At 45.1% G+C, this 21089-nt stretch overlaps 1 protein-coding gene across 1 annotated transcript in view; it reads right to left on the bottom strand.

Moving 5' to 3' along the window:
* LOC141201504 (uncharacterized) overlaps positions 1 to 21089 on the bottom strand; it is an 82223-nt gene that overhangs the window by 1407 nt on the left and 59727 nt on the right. Inside the window, 3 exon segments of the mRNA XM_073663512.1 lie at positions 4217 to 4926; positions 12221 to 12278; positions 18971 to 20342. Of these exon segments, the coding sequence (XP_073519613.1) occupies positions 4217 to 4926; positions 12221 to 12278; positions 18971 to 20342 (2140 nt within the window).

Raw genomic sequence — 21089 nt, 5'->3', positions numbered from 1 at the left:
AGGTAAAGGACAGGAGAGAGTTCAGACTGGAACTGAGTGTACGGAGGAGACCGACACTGCAGAGGGATACAGGAGCGGGTCTGGGAATACGGCCCCCAGAGAGGCGGAACGAACAGGCAAGGAGCGTGTTCAGACAGGACAGACCAGACGCAGGAGCGGGTCTAGGAAATCGGCCACTAGAAGGCGGAACGAACAGGCAAGGAGCGTGTTCAGACAGGACAGACCAGACACAGGAGCGGGTCTAGGAAATCGGCCACTAGAAGGCGAGAGGAACAGGCTAGGAGCGAGTTCAGACAGGTCAGACAAGATACAGGAACGGGTCTAGGTAATCGGCCCCTAGAAGGCAGGAGGAACAGGCTAGGAGCGTGTTCAGACAGGACAGACAAGAGAACACAGAAAGGACTCAGTTCAGACACGGGAGCTGATACCGCAAAGCAGGAGACATACAGGACTCAGTTCAGACACGGGAACTGATACAAAAAGCAGGAGACAAGAGACGGGACCTGGCACCTTCAGAGTGCAAGCACACACTGAAGGAAACACTATGCTCAGGCAGGGATAGAAGGGAGCTGCTGAGCTATATACCAAGTGACAGACAGCAATAGGCTGAGGACGCACAAGGGGTGTGACCCACAGCAGGTACAAAAGGCAGGAAGTGATCGGGCGCCGCCCTTAAGCAGCAGAAAGACACAAACAGACAGCATGGAGGGAAGCCAGAGAGACATTCTGGACAGGAGATCAAGTGCGCCCTCTTGCACAGTGGGAGATGGACCACCATGCAAGGACGCCGCCAGGTATGTTACAGTACCTCCCCCCTTACGCCCCCTCTTCTTCAGGCCTGCCAGAATCTTCCGCAGGGAATTCGAGGGCCAGTCGTTCACTGGGTTGGAGGGGGACAGAGACTTAAGGGTAATCTCTGCTTCGAGGTACATCTTGTCAAGCTCACAGGAAGAAATAGACGGGTTATCAGGTACATAATGAGGAAAAGTCACTGTCTCTTTGTTATCTGGTGGTATCCCGGAGGATTCAGGAAACAACTGGAGGTCCTCCGCCGGGTCAGAAGAGTGCAGAGGCTCAGAGAAAACAACTGCTTCAGAGTACACTAGGTCGGACTCACTGGAGGAAGCAGGCGAGGTATCGGGTACCGAGTATAGGAAAGTCTCTGTCCATTCACCACCAGGTGGCACCCCGAAGGGTTCTGGAGACAGCTGGCGGTCCTCCGCCTGGTCAGAGGGGTGTAGAGACTCACGGGTAACCTCTGCTTCAGAGTACACTAGGTCGGACTCACTGGAGGAAGCAGGCGAGGTATCGGGTACCGAGTATAGGAAAGTCTCTGTCCATTCACCACCAGGTGGCACCCCGAAGGGTTCTGGAGACAGCTGGCGGTCCTCCGCCTGGTCAGAGGGGTGTAGAGACTCACGGGTAACCTCTGCTTCAGAGTACACTAGGTCGGACTCACTGGACGAAGCAAGCGAGGTATCAGATCCAGGATATAGGAAAGTCTCTGTCCATTCACCACCAGGTGGCACCCCGAAGGATTCTGAACACAACTGGAGGTCCTCCGCCTGGTCGGAGGGGTGTAGAGACTCAGGAGTAACCTCTGCTTCGGAGTACACTAGGTTGGACTCACTGGACGAAGCGAGCGAGGTATCAGGTACAGAGTATAAGAGAGTCTCTGTCCTTTCGCTACCAGGTAGCACCCCGAAGGGTTCAAGAGACAACTGGAGATCCTCCGCCTGGTCGGAGGGGTGTAGAGACTCGGAGGTAACTACCACTTTGGGGTACCCATTGTCAGGCTCACAGGACGAAGCGGACAAAGTATTGAGTACCGGGTGTAGAGAAGTCTCTCTCCATTTGTCACCGAGTGGTATCCCGGAGGGTTCAGGAGGCAACAGGGGATCCTCCGCCAGGTAGTAGAGGTGCACAGACTCTGAGGTAACCACAGCTTTGGAGCATCCTTGGACATGCACACCGGTTAAAGAGAAAGAAGCATCTGATGCCGGGTGCAGGAAGTTCTCCTGTGTGGAGTCTGGATGGGCAGAAGTCTCTTCGGCCAGGAGAACTGGTGCACTACCCACGCACATTACCCATTGGGGTTTCTCCGGGATACAGGGAGATGAAGCTTCAGTAGGGACTTCAAGGTTGGGGTCAGGAGGTCTCAGGGAGGACAGACCCTGGCGTGACGGCTTGCCTCTAAGTCTAGCACGTCTGGACTGCCTCTTGAGGTTGAGAGAAATATTCCGGAAAGCGTAGTCACCCTGTGAGGATTCTGGGTGGGCAGTAGTCTCATTGGGCTGGAGGACTATTGCGCTACCCACACACATTACCCGTCGGGGCTGCTCCGGGATATTGGGAAGTGAAGCTTCAGCAGGGGCTTCAGAGTTAGGGTCCTCGAAGACCATACGAAAGGCCACCAGGAAGGCCTGCAGGTCAAGGATGACAGGATCCCATGCTTCCCATAGGGGGGTGACCCATTTCAAGGCATCACCCGCTAGGTAGTCAATCATAAAGGCCACTTTAGCCCAATCGGAAGGAAAATAGAGAGGGTAGGCCTTAAAGTGTAGCATGCATTGCTCCACAAATGCACGACACTGTCTTGGATCCCCATAGTAACGTGGCGGATCCGCAGGAACGAGAGCTGATAGATCCATCTGGACGGGTGCGTAATTCGCCTGGAACTCAGCTAAAGGGGGAAAAAAAATTTATTTATTTTATTTTAATGCATGTATTCGCTGGAAAAACTTCTCAAAGAGCGAAGGCCGTGGGGCTCAACGGGAACCATGGCCTGAGCATGATGTTATGCACACGCCCGGGCTAAGCGGCGTGTGCGTGTGATTGGTAGTGATTCCACTGGACCGTGCCGGAGAGTGAATGCCTGGAGGGGCGTGACTAAGTATTCACCCGATCCGACCAGGGTCGCACGACGGCATACGACGCCAGTGCACCAAGGAGGAACCGAGCAGAGGGACCAGGTGCTACTCCAGGACAGACCCCGGACACGGCTGTTGACCCACACAGGGGAATACAGGAACAGGCTGGTAGGCTGGCACACAGACTGGTGGGTATAGGCAGGCACGACTGGTATGCAGGCAGGCGGGTATGCAGGCAGGGGGGTAAAGGCAAGCACAGCTAGAGTGCAGACAGAGAGGCACTAGCAGGTAGGAACACAGGCGGGATAGGACCCAGTACACACCGGGACTCAGGAACAATACAGGCAGAGGGTTACAGGCAAGCACAGCTAGAGTGCAGACAAGGCTGAGCAGGGAGGACAGGGCTCTGTTCACACGGAACAGACAGGAAGGGAAAGACAGAGCCAGATACTCACACAGTACTTGCAGAGACAACAAGCAGGAGTTAGGTACGAGTTCAGACTCTGCAGAAAAAGGAAGGGAACGGACATAGAGGCAAAACAGGTAAAGGACAGGAGAGAGTTCAGACTGGAACTGAGTGTACGGAGGAGACCGACACTGCAGAGGGATACAGGAGCGGGTCTGGGAATACGGCCCCCAGAGAGGCGGAACGAACAGGCAAGGAGCGTGTTCAGAAAGGACAGACCAGACGCAGGAGCGGGTCTAGGAAATCGGCCACTAGAAGGCGGAACGAACAGGCAAGGAGCGTGTTCAGACAGGACAGACCAGACACAGGAGCGGGTCTAGGAAATCGGCCACTAGAAGGCGAGAGGAACAGGCTAGGAGCGAGTTCAGACAGGTCAGACAAGATACAGGAACGGGTCTAGGTAATCGGCCCCTAGAAGGCAGGAGGAACAGGCTAGGAGCGTGTTCAGACAGGACAGACAAGAGAACACAGAAAGGACTCAGTTCAGACACGGGAGCTGATACCGCAAAGCAGGAGACATACAGGACTCAGTTCAGACACGGGAACTGATAGAAAAAGCAGGAGACAAGAGACGGGACCTGGCACCTTCAGAGTGCAAGCACACACTGAAGGAAACACTATGCTCAAGCAGGGATAGAAGGGAGCTGCTGAGCTATATACCAAGTGACAGACAGCAATAGGCTGAGGACGCACAAGGGGTGTGACCCACAGCAGGTACAAAAGGCAGGAAGTGATCGGGCGCCGCCCTTAAGCAGCAGAAAGACACAAACAGACAGCATGGAGGGAAGCCAGAGAGACATTCTGGACAGGAGATCAAGTGCGCCCTCTTGCACAGTGGGAGATGGACCACCATGCAAGGACGCCGCCAGGTATGTTACACCTTTTATCTGTAAAGCATTTCCCACATTCTGAACATGAATATGGCTTCTCTCCTGTGTGAATTCTCTCATGTCTAATAAGACTTCCTTTACCTGTGAAGGACTTTCCACATTTTGAACATGAATACGGCTTTTTTCCTGTGTGAATTCTCTGATGTCTAATAAGATCCCCTTTCTGTTTGAAGGACTTCCCACATTCTGAACATGAAAATGGCTTTTCTCCTGTGTGAATTCTTTGATGTTTAACAAGGTCTGATTTACTTCCAAAACATTTCCCACATTCCGAACATGAAAATGTCTTGTCTCTTGTATGAATTCTCTGATGTCTAATAAGATCCCCTTTCTGTTTGAAGGACTTCCCACATTCCGAACATGAAAATGGCTTTTCTCCTGTGTGAATTCTTTGATGTTTAACAAGCTCTGATTTACTTCCAAAACATTTCCCACATTCCGAACATGAATATGGTTTCTCTCCTGTGTGAATTCTCTGATGTGTAATAAGATCCCCTTTATGTTTAAAGGACTTCCCACATTCCGAACATGAAAATGGCTTCTCTCCTGTATGAATTCTCTCATGTATAACAAATTGTGATTTATATGTAAAGAATTTCCCACATTCTGAACAGGAGTATGGCTTTTTACCTTTGTGTTTTCTGTGTGTTAAAAAATCTGAGCTTTTTGTAAATTTCTTGTCACACTGAAATCTTGAATCCACTTTGCCACCTGGACTTTTGGTAATAATGTGAGATTGCTCAGGAAATGATTCCTCATGATTAGGAGGATTATAAGAAAGTGAAGTGCTGTGAAGTCCAGGAGGTCCATGAAGGGTGATGAGGTTTTCTCCATTAGAGTGCTTCCTGATATCTTCTTTTTTACAATTTAGTGATGAACCGTTATTCTCACAAGGATTTCCTATCAGGATGAAAGATAAATTAGATGTGAGTTTTTTCTTCAACACAAAAGAGATTTCTGAATGTATTTTCTGGATCTCACAATGAAGACCCTCGTCAGTGAAAGTACCGGTAATAAGGAGGACAACTACATGCCATAACATTAACACAAAGATGGGTAAAGTGAATGACACTTATAAACTGGTGACATTGGCACAAGTCAGGGGTGGCAGAGATTAGACAGCAAATAGTTCTTTAAGTGGTAATTACTGATGACAGGTTCCCTTAATGTACCTCCAGTGCCATTTCACTCTCTCAAGCTTCGTATCTCGGCCTTAGTATAGAAAAGTGTCCACGTAATTAAAGAAGTTGTCCACTACTATTAAAAATGCCCCCAATGTAATTAACCCGTTGAGAGAAGATTTTTTCTAATTACCTAGCTTTGTCTTTATTGGCTGTGAGCGGCGCTATCGCTGGCCACTCACCGGCATCACGCGACCCCCGGCCTCAGCCGGCTCTTGCTTTCTCTGATGTCACGTCAAGTGAGGCGTGACTCGGTGATGCGATCCCCGCGGTGGACGCCGGGCTGTGGGTGGGGTTTCCCCGCGCGTCACACCAGCATCCACCGCGCACTTTCCCAATGAATGCAAGGTAATTGTGATTCACAAAATATTATACAATTGAACGGTGAAGAAAAAAAAATTACATTTTTACCACTATAGTATTATTTTATCCCCAGATTTTACATTTTCACAAGGGAAAATGGGTAAAAATGACCACATAATTTTACACAATTTCTGCTGAACGGGGCAATACCCCATATGTGGCTGTACTGTACTGCTTAGCCACATGGTGAGACTCGGGAGGGACGGAGCGCTATTTGACTCTTGGAGAACAAACTTTAGTAGAACAGTTTGCAGACTCCATATACAGAGCCCCTAAGTGGCAGAAGAGCAGAATCCCCCCTCAAGTGACACCAGTTTGGAAATTACACCCCTATGGAAATGTATCTAAAGGTGTAGTGATGAATTTGACTCCATGGGTGCTTTCCAGAAACGAGCAGTAATGGATGTTGTGAAGTGAAAATGCAAATATTCCCTTATAGTGGCCAGTACATTGTAGTGTCCGGTACATTGCAGTGCCCTTACGTTGTAGCGCCCAGTACATGATTCCCAGCTAGTGCTTTCTGGAGAAATAAATTGCATCTCCCCGCTACAGTAAGTTGCCAAACATGTAGATGCTAACTGCACACTGTGGGGCTCAGGAGAAGGGGGCATTTGGATTTGGGAGCGCAGATGTCACTGGATTTCTTTAAGTGGGAGCCAAGTCACTTTTCCAGAGCCTTTGTGCTACCAGTGATATGGACACCCCCTATATTACTGTTTACAGATGATGAACCTGAGTGGGGACTTGTTTTTTGTGGGTTGAATAGAAGCTCTTAATGGTGGCATTTTGGGGTACAGAACATTTTGGAGCATATTTATCCTCTGCTGTACGCTGAACACTTACAGTGGGTACGGGAAGTATTCAGACCCCTTTCAATTTTTTACTCTTTGTTTCATTGCAGCCATTTTGTAAATTCTAAAAAGTTCATTTATTTTTCTCATTAAAGTACACTCTGCACCCCATCTTGATTGAAAAAAAGCAGAAATGCAGACAATTTTGCAAATTTATTAAAAAAGAAAAACTGAAATATCACATGGTCATAAGTATTCAGACCCTTTGCTCAGACACTCATATTTAATTCACATGCTGTCCATTTCCTTGTGATTCTCCTTGAGATGGTTCTACTCCTTCATTGGAGTCCAGCTATGTTTAATTAAACTGATAGGACTTGATTTGGAAAGGCACACACCTGTCTATATAAGACCTTACAGCTCACAGTGCATGTCAGACCAAATGAGAATCATGAGCTCAAAGGAACTGCCCAAGGAGTTCAGACACAGAATTGTGGCAAGGCACAGATCTGGCCAAGGTTCCAAAAGAATTTCTGCATTACTCAAGGTTCCTAAGAGCACAATGGCCTCCATAATCCTTAAATGGAAGAAGTTTGGGACCACCAGAAGTCTTCCTAGACCTGGCCGTCCAGCCAAACTGAGCAATCGTGGGAGAAGAGCCTTGGTAGGAGAGGTAAAGAAAAACACCAAGATCACTGTGGCTGAGCTCCAGAGATGCAATAGGGAGATGGGAGAAAGTTCCACAAAGTCAACGATCACTGCAGCCTGACACCAGTCGGGCCTTTATCGCAGAGTGGCCAGATGGAAGCCTCTCCTCAGTGCAAGACATATGAAAGCCTGCATAGAGTTTGCTCAAAACACATGAAGGACTCCCAGACTATGAGAAATAAGATTCTCTGGTCTCATGAGACGAAGATAGAACTTTTTGGTGATAATTCTAAGCGGTATGTGTGGAGAAAACCAGGCACTGCTCTTGACCTGCCCAATACAATCCCTACAGTGAAACATGGTGGAGGCAGCATCATGCTATGGGGGTATTTTTCAGCTGCAGGGACAGGATGACTGGTTGCAATTGAAGGAAACATGAATGCAGCCAAGTATAGAGATATCCTGGATGAAAACCTCTTCTAGAGTGCTCTGGATCTCAGACTTGGCCGAAGGTTCACCTTCCAACAAGACAGTGACCCTAAGCACACAGCCAAAATGACAAAGGAGTGGCTTCAGAACAACTCTGTGGCCATTCTTGACTGGCCCAGCCAGAGCCCTGACCTAAACCCAATTGAGCATCTCTGGAGAGACCTGAAAATGTCTGTCCACCAACGTTCACCACCCAACCTGATGGAACTGGAGAGGATCTGCAAGGAAGAATGGCATAGGATCCCCAAATCCAGGTGTGAAAAACTTGTTGCATCATTCCCAAGAAGACTCATGGCTGTACTAGCTCAAAAGGGGCTTCTACTCAATACTGAGCAAAGGGTCTGAATAATTATGACCATGTGATATTTCAGTTTTTCTTTTATAATAAATTTGCAAAAATGTCTACATTTCTGTTTTTTTTCAGTCAAGATGGGGTGCAGAGTGTACTATAATGAGAAAAAAATGAACTTTTTAGAACTTACCGAATAGCTGCAATGAAACAAAGAGTGAAAAATTTAAAGGGGTCTGAATACTTTCCGCACCCACTGTACATCGGGGTTTCCATCTAAATCTACAAAATACATGATTCAGATGACACCCCCGAGGGATCCATTCAGAATAATGAGGCAGCAGAGTTACACCGGACTCCGTCTACCCTCTGGTCGACTGCGCTTTTATGCACGCTGAAAAAGATGGACATCACTGGATCATAGGCCAGACGGCGTCCACAGCGCCTCATTATACGGAATCTTCCCCCGGGGTTCTGTCCGAATCGCAAGCTCAGTCATTTATATGGCAGCATGAGACTTGTGTAAGAATAATATGAAAATAAAAGAGGGAAGTAATATTAAAAAACACAATTAGGAAAATTAAAAATGTGCTTATTAAATCATTAAGAAGAGGTGTGAATGCGGCCCAGTTATTCATCGGTGCGCAACCGGACTCTGTACAGGAGCAGCCGCGCCATCACCGGACGCTTCTGCTGTGATGTGGACGGCGGATAAAGCTTCACTGCACCGGAGACCTCATACAATATCACACACCGGTCATCATCACACGCCGCTAATCATAGTCACATGCCAATCATCATCGTCATACGCCAGTCATCATCATCACACGCCGCTAATCATAGTCACATGCCAATCATCATCGTCATACGCCAATCATCATCATCACACGCCGCTAATCATAGTCACATGCCAATCATCATCATCATACGCCAGTCATCATCATCACACGCCGCTAATCATAGTCACATGCCAATCATCATCGTCATATGCCAGTCATCATAATCACACGCCGCTAATCATAGTCACATGCCAATCATCATCGTCATACGCCAGTCATCATCATCACACGCCGCTAATCATAGTCACATGCCAATCATCATCGTCATACGCCAGTCATCATCATCACACGCCGCTAATCATAGTCACATGCCAATCATCATCATCATACGCCAGTCATCATCATCACACGCCGCTAATCATAGTCACATGCCAACCATCATCGTCATACGCCAGTCATCATCATCACACGTCACTAATCATAGTCACATGCCAATCATCATCGTCATACGCCAGTTATCATCATCACACACCGCTAATCATAGTCACATGCCAATCATCATCGTCATACGCCAGTCATCATCATCACACGTCACTAATCATAGTCACATGCCAATCATCATCGTCATACGCCAGTTATCATCATCACACGCCGCTAATCATAGTCACATGCCAATCATCATCGTCATACGCCAGTCATCATCATCACACGTCACTAATCATAGTCACATGCCAATCATCATCGTCATACGCCAGTCATCATCATCACACGCCGCTAATCATAGTCACATACCAATCATCATCATCACACGCAGGTCATCATCATCACACGCCGCTAATCATAGTCACATGCCAATCATCATCGTCATACGCCAGTCATCATCATCATCACACGCCACTAATCATAGTCACATGCCAATCATCATCATCATACGCCAGTCATCATCATCACACGCCACTAATCATAGTCACATGCCAATCATCATCGTCATACGCCAATCATCATCATCATCACACGCCGGTCATTATTACACACCTGTGGAAACATCTACCGGAATCTCCTCCTTCCCGTCACTCACACACGGCTGATCCCCCCTCGTCATCGCTTCTTCTTCTGTCTCATCCTTCACTTTATTCTTAGTCGGATCTTCCTCCTGATATATCAGATGTAACAATCAGCACAATACAAGAAGCCACCAAAATCTGTGACATCTATGACCTCGATCAGAAATGTCCCCCATATACAGATCCGGTACAGGGCTCAGCACCGTCTACCTGATGACCCTCCGGGATGTTGCGATTCTCCTCTGGACAGTCCCGGGGATACAGAGGACGGGGACATCTCTCTGGTGGATTTCTTTCCATGAGTCCATCTGTAGGAAACACATAGTGACAGAATACAGTGACATGTAAAAGTTTGGGCACCAATGGTCAAAATTACTGTTATTGTGAACAGTTAAGTTGAAGATGAAATAAACGGCCTAAAGTTACAGATGACATTACCTTTGTATTTTAGGCAAAACAATAAATAATAAATGATATATATTTTCATCTTTTACATTTAAAAAAAATTTCAATAAGGGAAAATGGGCAAATGCAAAAGTTTTGGCACCCGGCAAGGTTAGCACCTAGTAGCGCCCCCTTTTGAAAGTATCACAGCTTGTAAATGCTTTTTGTAGCTGACAATAGTCTTTAAATTCTTGTTTGAGGGATTTTCAATCATTCTTCTTTGGAGAATTCTTCCCGTTCTGTGAGATTCTTGGGTCGTCTTGCATCCTCTGCTATTTTGAGGTCTAGCCACAGATTTTCAATGATGTTCAAATCAGGGGACTATGAGGGCCATTGTAAAACCTTCAGCTTGCGCCTTTTGACGTGTGTTTAGTATCATTATCATTTGCCATCCTCTTTTCACCTCCAGCTTTTTTGCAGATGCTGTTATGTTTGCATCAAGAATTTGCTGAAATTTCTTGGAATCCATTCTTCCCTCTACCCGTTCCCTGTGCCATTATCTGCAACACAACCCCAAAGCAGGATAGATCCACCACCATGCTTAATGGTTGGCGAGATGTTCTTTTCCTAAAATTCTGTGCCCTTTTTTCTCCACACAACTTTGATCATTGCTCTATTTTAACCTCATCGGTCCACAAGACTTGTGTCCAAAATGCATCAGACCTTCTTAGATGTACTTTTGCATACTTCTGACGCTGAATTTCATGGTGAGGTCACAGGAGAGGTTTTCTTCTGATGACTCTTCCATGAAGGCCATATTTGTGCAGGTGTCTCTGAAGAGTACAACAATGTACCACAACTCCAGAGTCTGCTAAATCTTTCTGAAGGTCTTTTGCAGTCAGGCGGGGGTTCTAATTTGCCTCTCTAGCAATCCTACTGAAAATTAATTTGGTCTTCCAGACCTTATCTTGACCTCCACTGTTTCTGTTAACTGCCATTTCTTTATTACATTTTGAACCGAGGAAAGGGCAAATTGAAAACGCTTTGCTCATAGCCTCCTCCTGCTTTGTGGGCCTCCACCATTTTCAGAGTGCTAGACAGCGGATTAGAAGAAGCCATGGCTGCTGTTTTTTGGCACATTGTTAGAGTAGGCTGTGTTTTTATAACGCTGGCCTTTCCTAACGATCATAGTGAACGAGCCCTAACCCTAACAGGCTAAGTAAGGTCCGAATCATTGGTCAAAGTTATCTGAGCACACAAATGTCCAAGGGTAATACAAAGGAAATGTGTCATCTTTAACTTTAGGTCTTTTAGAGATCATTTCATCTTCAACTTGCTTAACTGTGCAACAATAACAGGAATTTTGACCAGGGGTGCCCAAACTTTTACATGCCACTGTAGATTGTGTCATGTGATCATGAGATGATGGGAGTAGTAGTAGATGACCACAGAACCGACATGACAGTCTCCCCTCCTCACCCTGATCGGCCCATATTGCGGTCGCCTCTTGCTCTCCATGTATAACCTCAACCTTAATATCAATCAGATCTTCACCCTAAAAAGAACATTGTAAGATGAGCTCAGGTCCCATCACTTTATGGTCAGATGTTGTGGGGACTTCAGTGTCATCTACCTGATGATCCTCCGGGATGTTGTGATTCTCCTCTGGACAGTCCTGGGGATACAGAGGACGGGGACATCTCTCTGGTGGATTTCTCCTCCTGGATCCATCTGTGGAGACACACAGACTGAATACAACTTCTCCAAGTCTCGTCTCCACCAGGGATGGAACCACAGAGGAGCTGGAGAAAGCTCCACATTTCCATCCATCGGTTTCTTCTCTCCTAATTCACTGTATGGAGATTGGGGGAAGGACGGTGACCATTTACCAGTGATTGTATTTTTGAGAGCTCATGATGTCACCATGAGGACACGGCCTCCCTCCTGGACAGGATCCTCTGGGATCACTCAGAGGAGAGAACCTGATCTATTAAAAGACGGGTTACCGTGTCTTTCTTCTTCTTTAAATAGAGATAAATCTCAACATCCGCCTCGGTATAAACACTAAAATAAGCAGCAAGTTCTGCGCTTGTCTCTAAAGGAAGGAGGAAAAAAGGGCACATGTACGACTAACGTACGAAGTCACAGAGCCCGGAAGGACGGTGTTGTGGGGAGCACCCGGTACACAGCGGTTAGTGCCCATCAATGTGTAGAAAGGACAACTAGAGAGCCGGCACCGGGGTCATGGGCGCTTACTGATGCACACGGGGAGCCAAGGACAGATTGTCTGGTCAGACTCCACAGAAAAGCTCCATAATACATATTCTTCTGACAAACATCCCTGTAAGGGAGACTTACAATTATTACCACCAGACCAGGATCTCAGATTGAAGTCCCCGTTAATTTTGCTTTGTCTCCCAAAATTAGAACAAATGTTTTTGTATAAAATATATATATTTATTTATTTACACACACACATACATTATTTTGCCAAATAATAAAATATATACATATAGTACAGACCAAAAGTTTGGACACACCTTCTCATATAAAGATTTTTCTGTATTTTCATGACTATGAAAATTGTACATTCACACTGAAGGCATCAAAACTATGAATTACCACATGTGGAATTATATACTTAACAAAAAAGTGTGAAACAACTGGAAATATGTCTTATATTCTAGGTTCTTCAAAGTAGCCACCTTTTGCTTTGATGACTGCTTTGTACACTCTTGGCATTCTCTTGATGAGCTTCAAGAGGTAGTCACCGGAAATGGTTTTCACTTCACAGGTGTGCCCTGTCAGGTTTAATAAGTGGGATTTCTTGCCTTATAATGGGGTTGGGACCATCAGTTATGTTGTGCAGAAGTCAGGTGGATACACAGCTGATAGTCCTACTGAATAGACTGTTAGAATTTGTATTATGGCAAGAAAAAAGCAGCTAAGTAAAGAAAAACGAGTGGCCATCATTACTTTAAGAAATGAAGGTCAGTCAGTCCGAAAAATTGGGAAAACTTTGAAAGTATTGTAAGAAACTCATTGATGGTTACCGGAAACGGTTGTTCGCAGTTATTTTGGCTAAAGGTTGTGCAACCAAGTATTAGGCTGAGGGTGCCAATACTTTTGTCCGGCCCTTTTTTGGAGTTTTGTGTGAAATGATCAATGATTTGATTTTTGCTTCATTCTCTTTTGTGTTTTTTCCTTGCAAGCAAATTAAATGAAGAGAATAAGACCAAAGAATTTGTGATTGCAATCATTTTCAGGAAGAAACTGAGTACTTTTGGCCAGCACTGTATATACGCCTATATATATATTTGTGGCAATGTGTATTGGTGTAAAATAAAATATTTTATTTGATAGTTATTATACTTTGTTATGGACGTTTTTTCATCTTTGTGTATATACACTGCTCAAAAAAATAAAGGGAACACTGAAATACCCCATCCTAGATCTGAATGAATGAAATATTCTCATTGAATACTTTGTTCTGTACAAAGTGGAAAAACACACTACAGGCTGATCCAACTTTGATGTAATGTCCTGAAAACAAGTCAAAATGAGTCTCAGTATTGTGTGTGGCCTCCACGTGCCTGTATGACCTCCCTACAACGCCTGGGCATGCTCCTGATGAGGCTCAGTATTGTGTGTGGCCTCCACGTGCCTGTATGACCTCCCTACAATGCCTGGGCATGCTCCTGATGAGGCTGAGTATTGTGTGTGGCCTCCACGTGCCTGTATGACCTCCCTACAATGCCTGGGCATGCTTCTGATGAGGCTGAGTATTGTGTGTGGCCTCCACGTGCCTGTATGACCTCCCTACAATGCCTGGGCATGCTTCTGATGAGGCTGAGTATTGTGTGTGGCCTCCACGTGCCTGTATGACCTCCCTACAACGCCTGGGCATGCTCCTGATGAGGCTCAGTATTGTGTGTGGCCTCCACGTGCCTGTATGACCTCCCTACAACGCCTGGGCATGCTCCTGATGAGGCTCAGTATTGTGTGTGGCCTCCACGTGCCTGTATGACCTCCCTACAACGCCTGGGCATGCTCCTGATGAGGCTCAGTATTGTGTGTGGCCTCCACGTGCCTGTATGACCTCACTACAACGCCTGGGCATGCTCCTGATGAGGTTATGGATGGTCTCCTGTGGGATCTCCTCCCAGACCTGGACTAAAGCATCCGCCAACTCCTGGACAGTCTGTGGTGCAACGTGACAACGGTGGATGGAGCGAGACATGATGTGCTCAATCGGATTCAGGTCTGGGGGAACGGGCGGCCAGTCCATAGCTTCAATGCCTTCATCTTGCAGGAACTGCTGACACATTCCAGCCACATGAGGTCTGGCATTGTCCTGCATTAGGAGGAACCCAGGGCCAACCACACCAGCATATGGTCTTACAAGGGGTCTGAGGATCTCATCTTGGTACCTAATGGGAGTCAGGCTACCTCTGGTGAGCACATGGAGGGCTGTGCGCCCCTCCAAAGAAATGCCACCCCACACCATTACTGACCCACTGCCAAACTGGTCATGCTGAAGGATGTTGCAGGCAGCAGATCGCTCTCCACGGCGTTTCCAGACTCTGTCACGTCTGTCACATGTGCTCAGTGTGAACCTGCTTTCATCTGTGAAGAGCACAGGGCGCCAGTGGCGACTTTGCCAATCCTGGTGTTCTGTGGCAAATGCCAAGCGCCCTGCACGGTGTTGGGCTGTGAGCACAACTCCCATCTGTGGACGTCGGGCCCTCATACCACCCTCATGGAGTCGGTTTATAACCGTTTGTGCAGCCACATGCACATTTGTGGCCTGCTGGAGGTCATTTTGCAGGGCTCTGGCAGTGCTCCTCCTTGCACAAAGGTGGGGGTAGCGATCCTGCTGCTGGGTTGTTGCCCTCCTATGGCCCCCCACATCTCCTGGTGTACTGACCTGTCTCCTGGTACCGCCTCCAGCCTCTGGACACTACGCTGACAGACACAGCAAATCTTCTTGCCACAGCTCGCATTGATGTGCCATCCTGGATGAGCTGCACTACCTGAGCAACTTCTGTGGGTTGTAGAGTCCGTCTCATGCTACCACGAGTGTGAAAGTACAACCAATATTCAAAACTGACCAAAACATCAGCCAGAAAGCATTGGTACTGAGATATGGTCTGTGGTCCCCACCTGCAGAACCACTCCTTTATTGAGGGTGTCTTGATAATTGCCAATAATTTCCATCTATTGTCTATTCCATTTGCACAACAGCATGTGAAACTTATTGTCAATCAGTGTTGCTTCCTAAGTGGACAGTTTGATTTCACAGAAGTTTGATTCACTTGGAGTTATATTCTGTTAAGTGTTCCCTTTATTTTTTTGAGCAGTGTATATTTTATATAATGAGACTAATATGATTATATGAATGTTTGTAGTTTTCTTCATTTTTTATTTCATTGTGATGTCATTTCCTTGTTTTTTTTCTATATAAATGTTGTATTTCTATGTGATTGCCCACAATTGACAAAAGCTCTGGAGGAGCTGAAACGTTTTGCAGATCTGTGGATGTGGAATAAATGATTGACTACAGGTGAGTGCCGGGATCTCTTTCCTTTCCCCCTCCATTACTGAGGGCTTGAAGACAGCTGTGTTTTTTGACAAATCACAGCTGTCATCAACCCTAACCACCATTATCCCGATCGCCACCGCACCAGGGTAATCGTGAAGAGCCGTGCAAAGCACCTGAATTGGTGCCCCATTTCTGAGGCGGCTGAGGGCTGGTATTTTTAGGCTGGGAAGGGCCCAGTAACCGAGGACCTTCCCACCCTGATAATATCCGCTCACAGCTGTCTGCTTTACCTTTGCTGGTTATCAAAAATAGGGAGGATTCCACATCTCTTTTTTAATTTATTAGCTAAACACAAGTACAGTAAACTCCACACACAGGGCACTAATTATATATCTCACGGATATCTATCTCGATCTTTGCACATCTAACACCTAAATATCTGTCATTTCTATTCTGCACTCTCTTCCGGCACGTGTCACACAGACGTGTGTGCGGATGTCACACTTTATGTCATCTGTGTGCAGGACGTACTGACGTCTGAGCTGCCAGCAAAAAACGGACATGTCCGGTCCGTGTGACCATGTGCGCAGCCTATAGATTATAATGGGTGTACGTGTGTGTCTTCGGTACGTGTGAAGGGGGCCTAAAGGGTATGAGCACTTTTAGTATGAGTTACCAGTAGGGGGCGTGACCACTTAAAGTGCCTAGGGCAGCATGAATGCCAGATACGGCCCTGAGCACAGCCCTAATAAAGTCATTAGAGCTGCAGATAAAGGGGGCTCGATCACAGCTCTGGATAGTGGGTTGTATGAGCCGGAGGTTATGAACATGGGTGACAATACTAATATATGCCGCACTCTAGATGGAGATCCTACTAATTCATACAATACCCCCTTACATTGTCTTTTGGAGGAGGGTTTGGTATCGGCTGTACTTAATGCCAAACAAATAGAACGATTAAAGGAAAATCACCCACAATGTGCAATATTTCATACATTACCGAAAACTCACAAAGAAGGAAACATCCATCAGTCTGGAGATACATTCAATACTGGCTGCAGAGAAGATTCCTATAATATAGTGAATATTACCAGAAAACATTTACCTATGTTATACACTGACAAGGATCCAGCAACAAGAAAGACAACTGACACGTGGAGGACAAACACCAAAGGTTTCATTGAATGTGGGAGAAATAAATGTGGTTTGTGCAAGTCTGTGCACAAAGCAAAAATGTCTGCATCTACTAACCATAATAAACCCTATAATATCCGACATCTCATTAGTTGTAGCTCCACACGTCATTGACACCATACAATGTGAAGCTTGTCTGCTGCAATATGTGGGGGGCACGGTCAGACCCTTACGTCACCGCATTGGGGGACACGTTAGGGACGTTCTTGGCCCCACAACACGTAATACATCTGCAGCATCACAACATCTCATACAACACAATAGGGATTAATCACTTTACAGTTGTGGGTATTGAATATGTCACCAGACCAGCTAAGGGGGAGATTGGTATAAAAAGTACACCCCCGAGAAGCCTTGTGGATTCTGGAATTGGACTCCAGATTCCCCAGTGATATGAAGCTTCGTTCAGACCTTGTATCCATTTACTGAATTGTGTTTTTTCCTCTTTTATAGTAATTATACATAATATACACATTATAGATGCAGACACTTCATTCTTGTATTGCACGGATGCTTTTTGTTGTGGACATATGATCATCCATAGGGTAATGTAGACATACTTGCACATGTCCACTTGGGGCTGGGGGTCTCCGCTGTGCATTAGACCCTATGATGTGTAGAAGAAGCCGGTTACTGGTGATTTATTATGTCATGAAGAAGAACTGAACACAAATACCAGGTAGAAACGCAGAGATGTTTTGCTCCTATCTGTTTTTTAATGTTTCTATGATTTTAATTTGGATTTTTCAATAAAAGTTTTTGGTTTTATTCACACTGGAAAACAAGTGCTGGATTATCAGTAACTTTCTTTGTCCCGTCCATTCCTTCCCAACTGTGATTTTTCATCCAAGCATTGAGAGATGAGCTGAAAGCAGACAATGTTTTCTATAGAGGAATGGCAGACATGGGTGTTGTCCACATAGAAAGCCTCTCCTAAATCCCATACACAAAAAAGCCGCCCTACAATCTGCCAGGACACATGCGGAAACATATGAAGACTCCTGGGACTTTATACTCTGGAGTGATGAGACCAAGATAAAGGTTTTTTTTGGAACTGATGGCTTCAAAACTGTATGACATTGAAGAGGTGAGGAATACAATGAGAATGCATGGTGTCTACAGTGAGACCTGGTGGTGGCCGTGTCCTTATGTGCGGCTGCATGAGGAGCTACATTTCATTGATGGTATCTTGAATTCACAGATGTTCTGCTCTGTAGTGACAGAAAAGATGCTGCCATCACTCTGTTCCCTTGGTAGGCCACTGTTACATTTCTGAAGATCAGGGTGACAGTGATTCAGTGGCCAAGTGTCTCCTGATCTGAACCCAACCAAACACCTATGGGGGATTCTGAAGAGACAAGTTGTCATCGCTCCATCCAGCATCCAGGCTCTAAGAGCTCGTTATCGAAAGAGAGATAAAAGATAGATATAGTATTGTCACTAACTTGTTCATTCCAGGCCTAGAAAACTTGGTGCCGTCCTTTAAAATTATGGAGGCCATACAAAATAATAGATGTAGTAGCTTTTGATGTGGGGTGTACTCATTTTTGCATCAACTAATTTGAGTAAAACTGAAGATTTTGTAATGAGAGTTATATTATTACCCTTACTTTCATGTTTTGATTACAAAAAAAATGTTCTATGAAACTAAGTGTTGGCAAAATTGTAGAAATTGATCTTGTGTTCAGTGAGCTATTAAACAAAATCTTACTCATCAAAGGGGGTGTACTCATTTATGCTGAACAATGCTTATTAAACTTTATAAAACACAGTGAACATAATTACACTTTCTTTTCCGTATGACTTCTCTCATGTTTTACAAGGTGTGATTTATGTATAAAAGATTTCCCACATTCTGAACAAGAAAATGGCTTCTCTCCTGTATGAATTCTGTTATGTGCAGCAAGAATTGATTTACGCATAAAAGATTTCCCACATTCTGAACATGAATACGGCTTCTCTCCTGTGTGAATTCTGTGATGTTTAACAAGATCTGATTTATAACTAAAACACTTCCCACATTCTGAGCATGAATATGGCGACTTTCCAGTATGAAAGATGCCCTTTATTTGTGAAGGACTTCTCACATAGTGAACATGAAAATGTTTTTTCTCCTGTGTGATTTCTCTGATGTCTAATAAGATTCCCTTTATTTCTAAAGCATTTCCCACATTCTGAACACGAATATGGCTTCTCTCCTGTGTGAATTCGCTGATGTGGAATAAGACTCCTTTTATCTGTAAAGGACTTCCCACATTCTGAACATGAATATGGCTTCTCTCCTGTGTGAATTCTCTGATGTTTAATAAGACTCCAGTTATTCGTGAACGACTTTCCACATTCTGAACATGAATACGGCTTCTCCCCGGTGTGAATTCTTTGATGTATAACAAGGTGTGATTTACTTTTAAAACATTTCGCACATTCTGAACAAGAAAATGGCTTTCCTCCTGTATGAATTCTCTTATGAGCAGAAAGATTTGATTTAAGCATAAAAGATTTCCCGCATTCTGAACATGAATACGGCTGCTCTCCTGTGTGAATTTTCTCGTGTCTCACAAGTTTTGATTTCTCTGTAAAGCATTTCCCACATTCTGGACATGAATACGGCTTTTCTCCTGTATGAATTCTCTTATGAGCAGAAAGATTTGATTTACGCATAAAAGATTTCCCACATTCTGAACATGAATATGGCTTCTCTCCTGTGTGAATTTTCTGATGTGTAATAAGAGTCCTTTTATCTGTAAAGCATTTCCCACATTCTGAACATGAATATGGCTTCTCTCCTGTGTGAATTCTCTCATGTCTAATAAGACTTCCTTTACCTGTGAAGGACTTTCCACATTTTGAACATGAATACGGCTTTTCTCCTGTGTGAATTCTCTGATGTATAACAAGCTGTGATTTTTCTGGAAAGCACCTTCTACATTGTAAACATGAAAAAGGTTTTTCCCCGGTGTGAATTCTTTGATGTTTAACAAGGTCTGATTTACTTCCAAAACATTTCCCACATTCCGAACATGAAAATGGCTTCTGTCCTGTGTGAATTCTCTCATGTATAATAAATTGTGATTTATAGGTAAAGAATTTCCCACATTCTGAACAGGAGTATGGCTTTTTACCTTTGTGTTTTCTGTGAGTGAAAAAATCTGAGCTTTTTGTAAATTGCTTGTCACACTGAAATCTTGAATCCACTTTGCCCCCTGGACTTTTGGTAATAATGTGAGATTGCTCAGGAGATGATTCCACATGATTAGGAGGATTATAAGAAAGTGAAGTGCTGTGAAGTCCAGGAGGTGCAGGAAGGGTGATGAGGTTTCCTCTATTAGAGTGCTTCCTGATATCTTCTCTTTTACAATTTAGTGATGAACCGTTATTCTCACAAGGATTTCCTGTAAGGAGGAAAGATAGATTACATGTGATTTTTTCAACAACACAAAAAGGATTTTTAAATGTATTTTCTGGATCTCACAATGAAGACCCTCGTCAGTGAAAGTACCGGTAATAAGGAGGACAACTACATGCCATAACATTAACACAATGACGGGTAAAGTGAATGACACTTATAAACTGGTGACATTGGCACAAGTCAGGGGTGGCAGAGATTAGACGGGAAATAGTTCTTTAAGTGGTAATTACTGATGACAGGTTCCCTTAATGTACCTCTAGTGCCATTTCACTCTCTCAAGCTTCGTATCTTGCCCTTGGTATAGAAAAGTGTCCACGTAATTAAAGAAGTTGTCCACTACTATTAAAAATGCCGCCAATGTAATTAACCCGTTGAGAGAAGGTTTTTTCTAATTACCTAGCTTTGTCTTTATTGGCTGTGAGCGGCGCTATCGCTGGCCACTCACCGGCATCACGCGATCCCCGGCCTCAGCCGGCTCTTGCTTCCCCTGATGTCACGTCAAGTGAGGCGTGACTCGGTGATGCGATCCCCGCGGTGGACACCGGGCTGTGGGTGGGGTTTCCCCGCGCGTCACACCCAGCATCCACCGCGCACTTTCCCAATGAATACAAGGTAATTGTGATTCACAAAATGTTATACAATTGAATGGTGAAGAAAAAAAAATTACATTTTTACCACTATAGTATTATTTTAGCCCCAGATTTTACATTTTCACAAGGGAAAATGGGTA

The sequence above is a fragment of the Phyllobates terribilis genome, unplaced genomic scaffold (genome assembly GCF_046119375.1).
Source record: "Phyllobates terribilis strain yellow unplaced genomic scaffold, ASM4611937v1 Scaffold_117__1_contigs__length_5270597, whole genome shotgun sequence".
In the NCBI taxonomy this organism is placed as follows: Eukaryota; Metazoa; Chordata; class Amphibia; order Anura; family Dendrobatidae; genus Phyllobates; species Phyllobates terribilis.
Note: the sequence above shows the minus strand (reverse complement) of the source record. Positions and strands in the feature narration are given on the sequence as shown.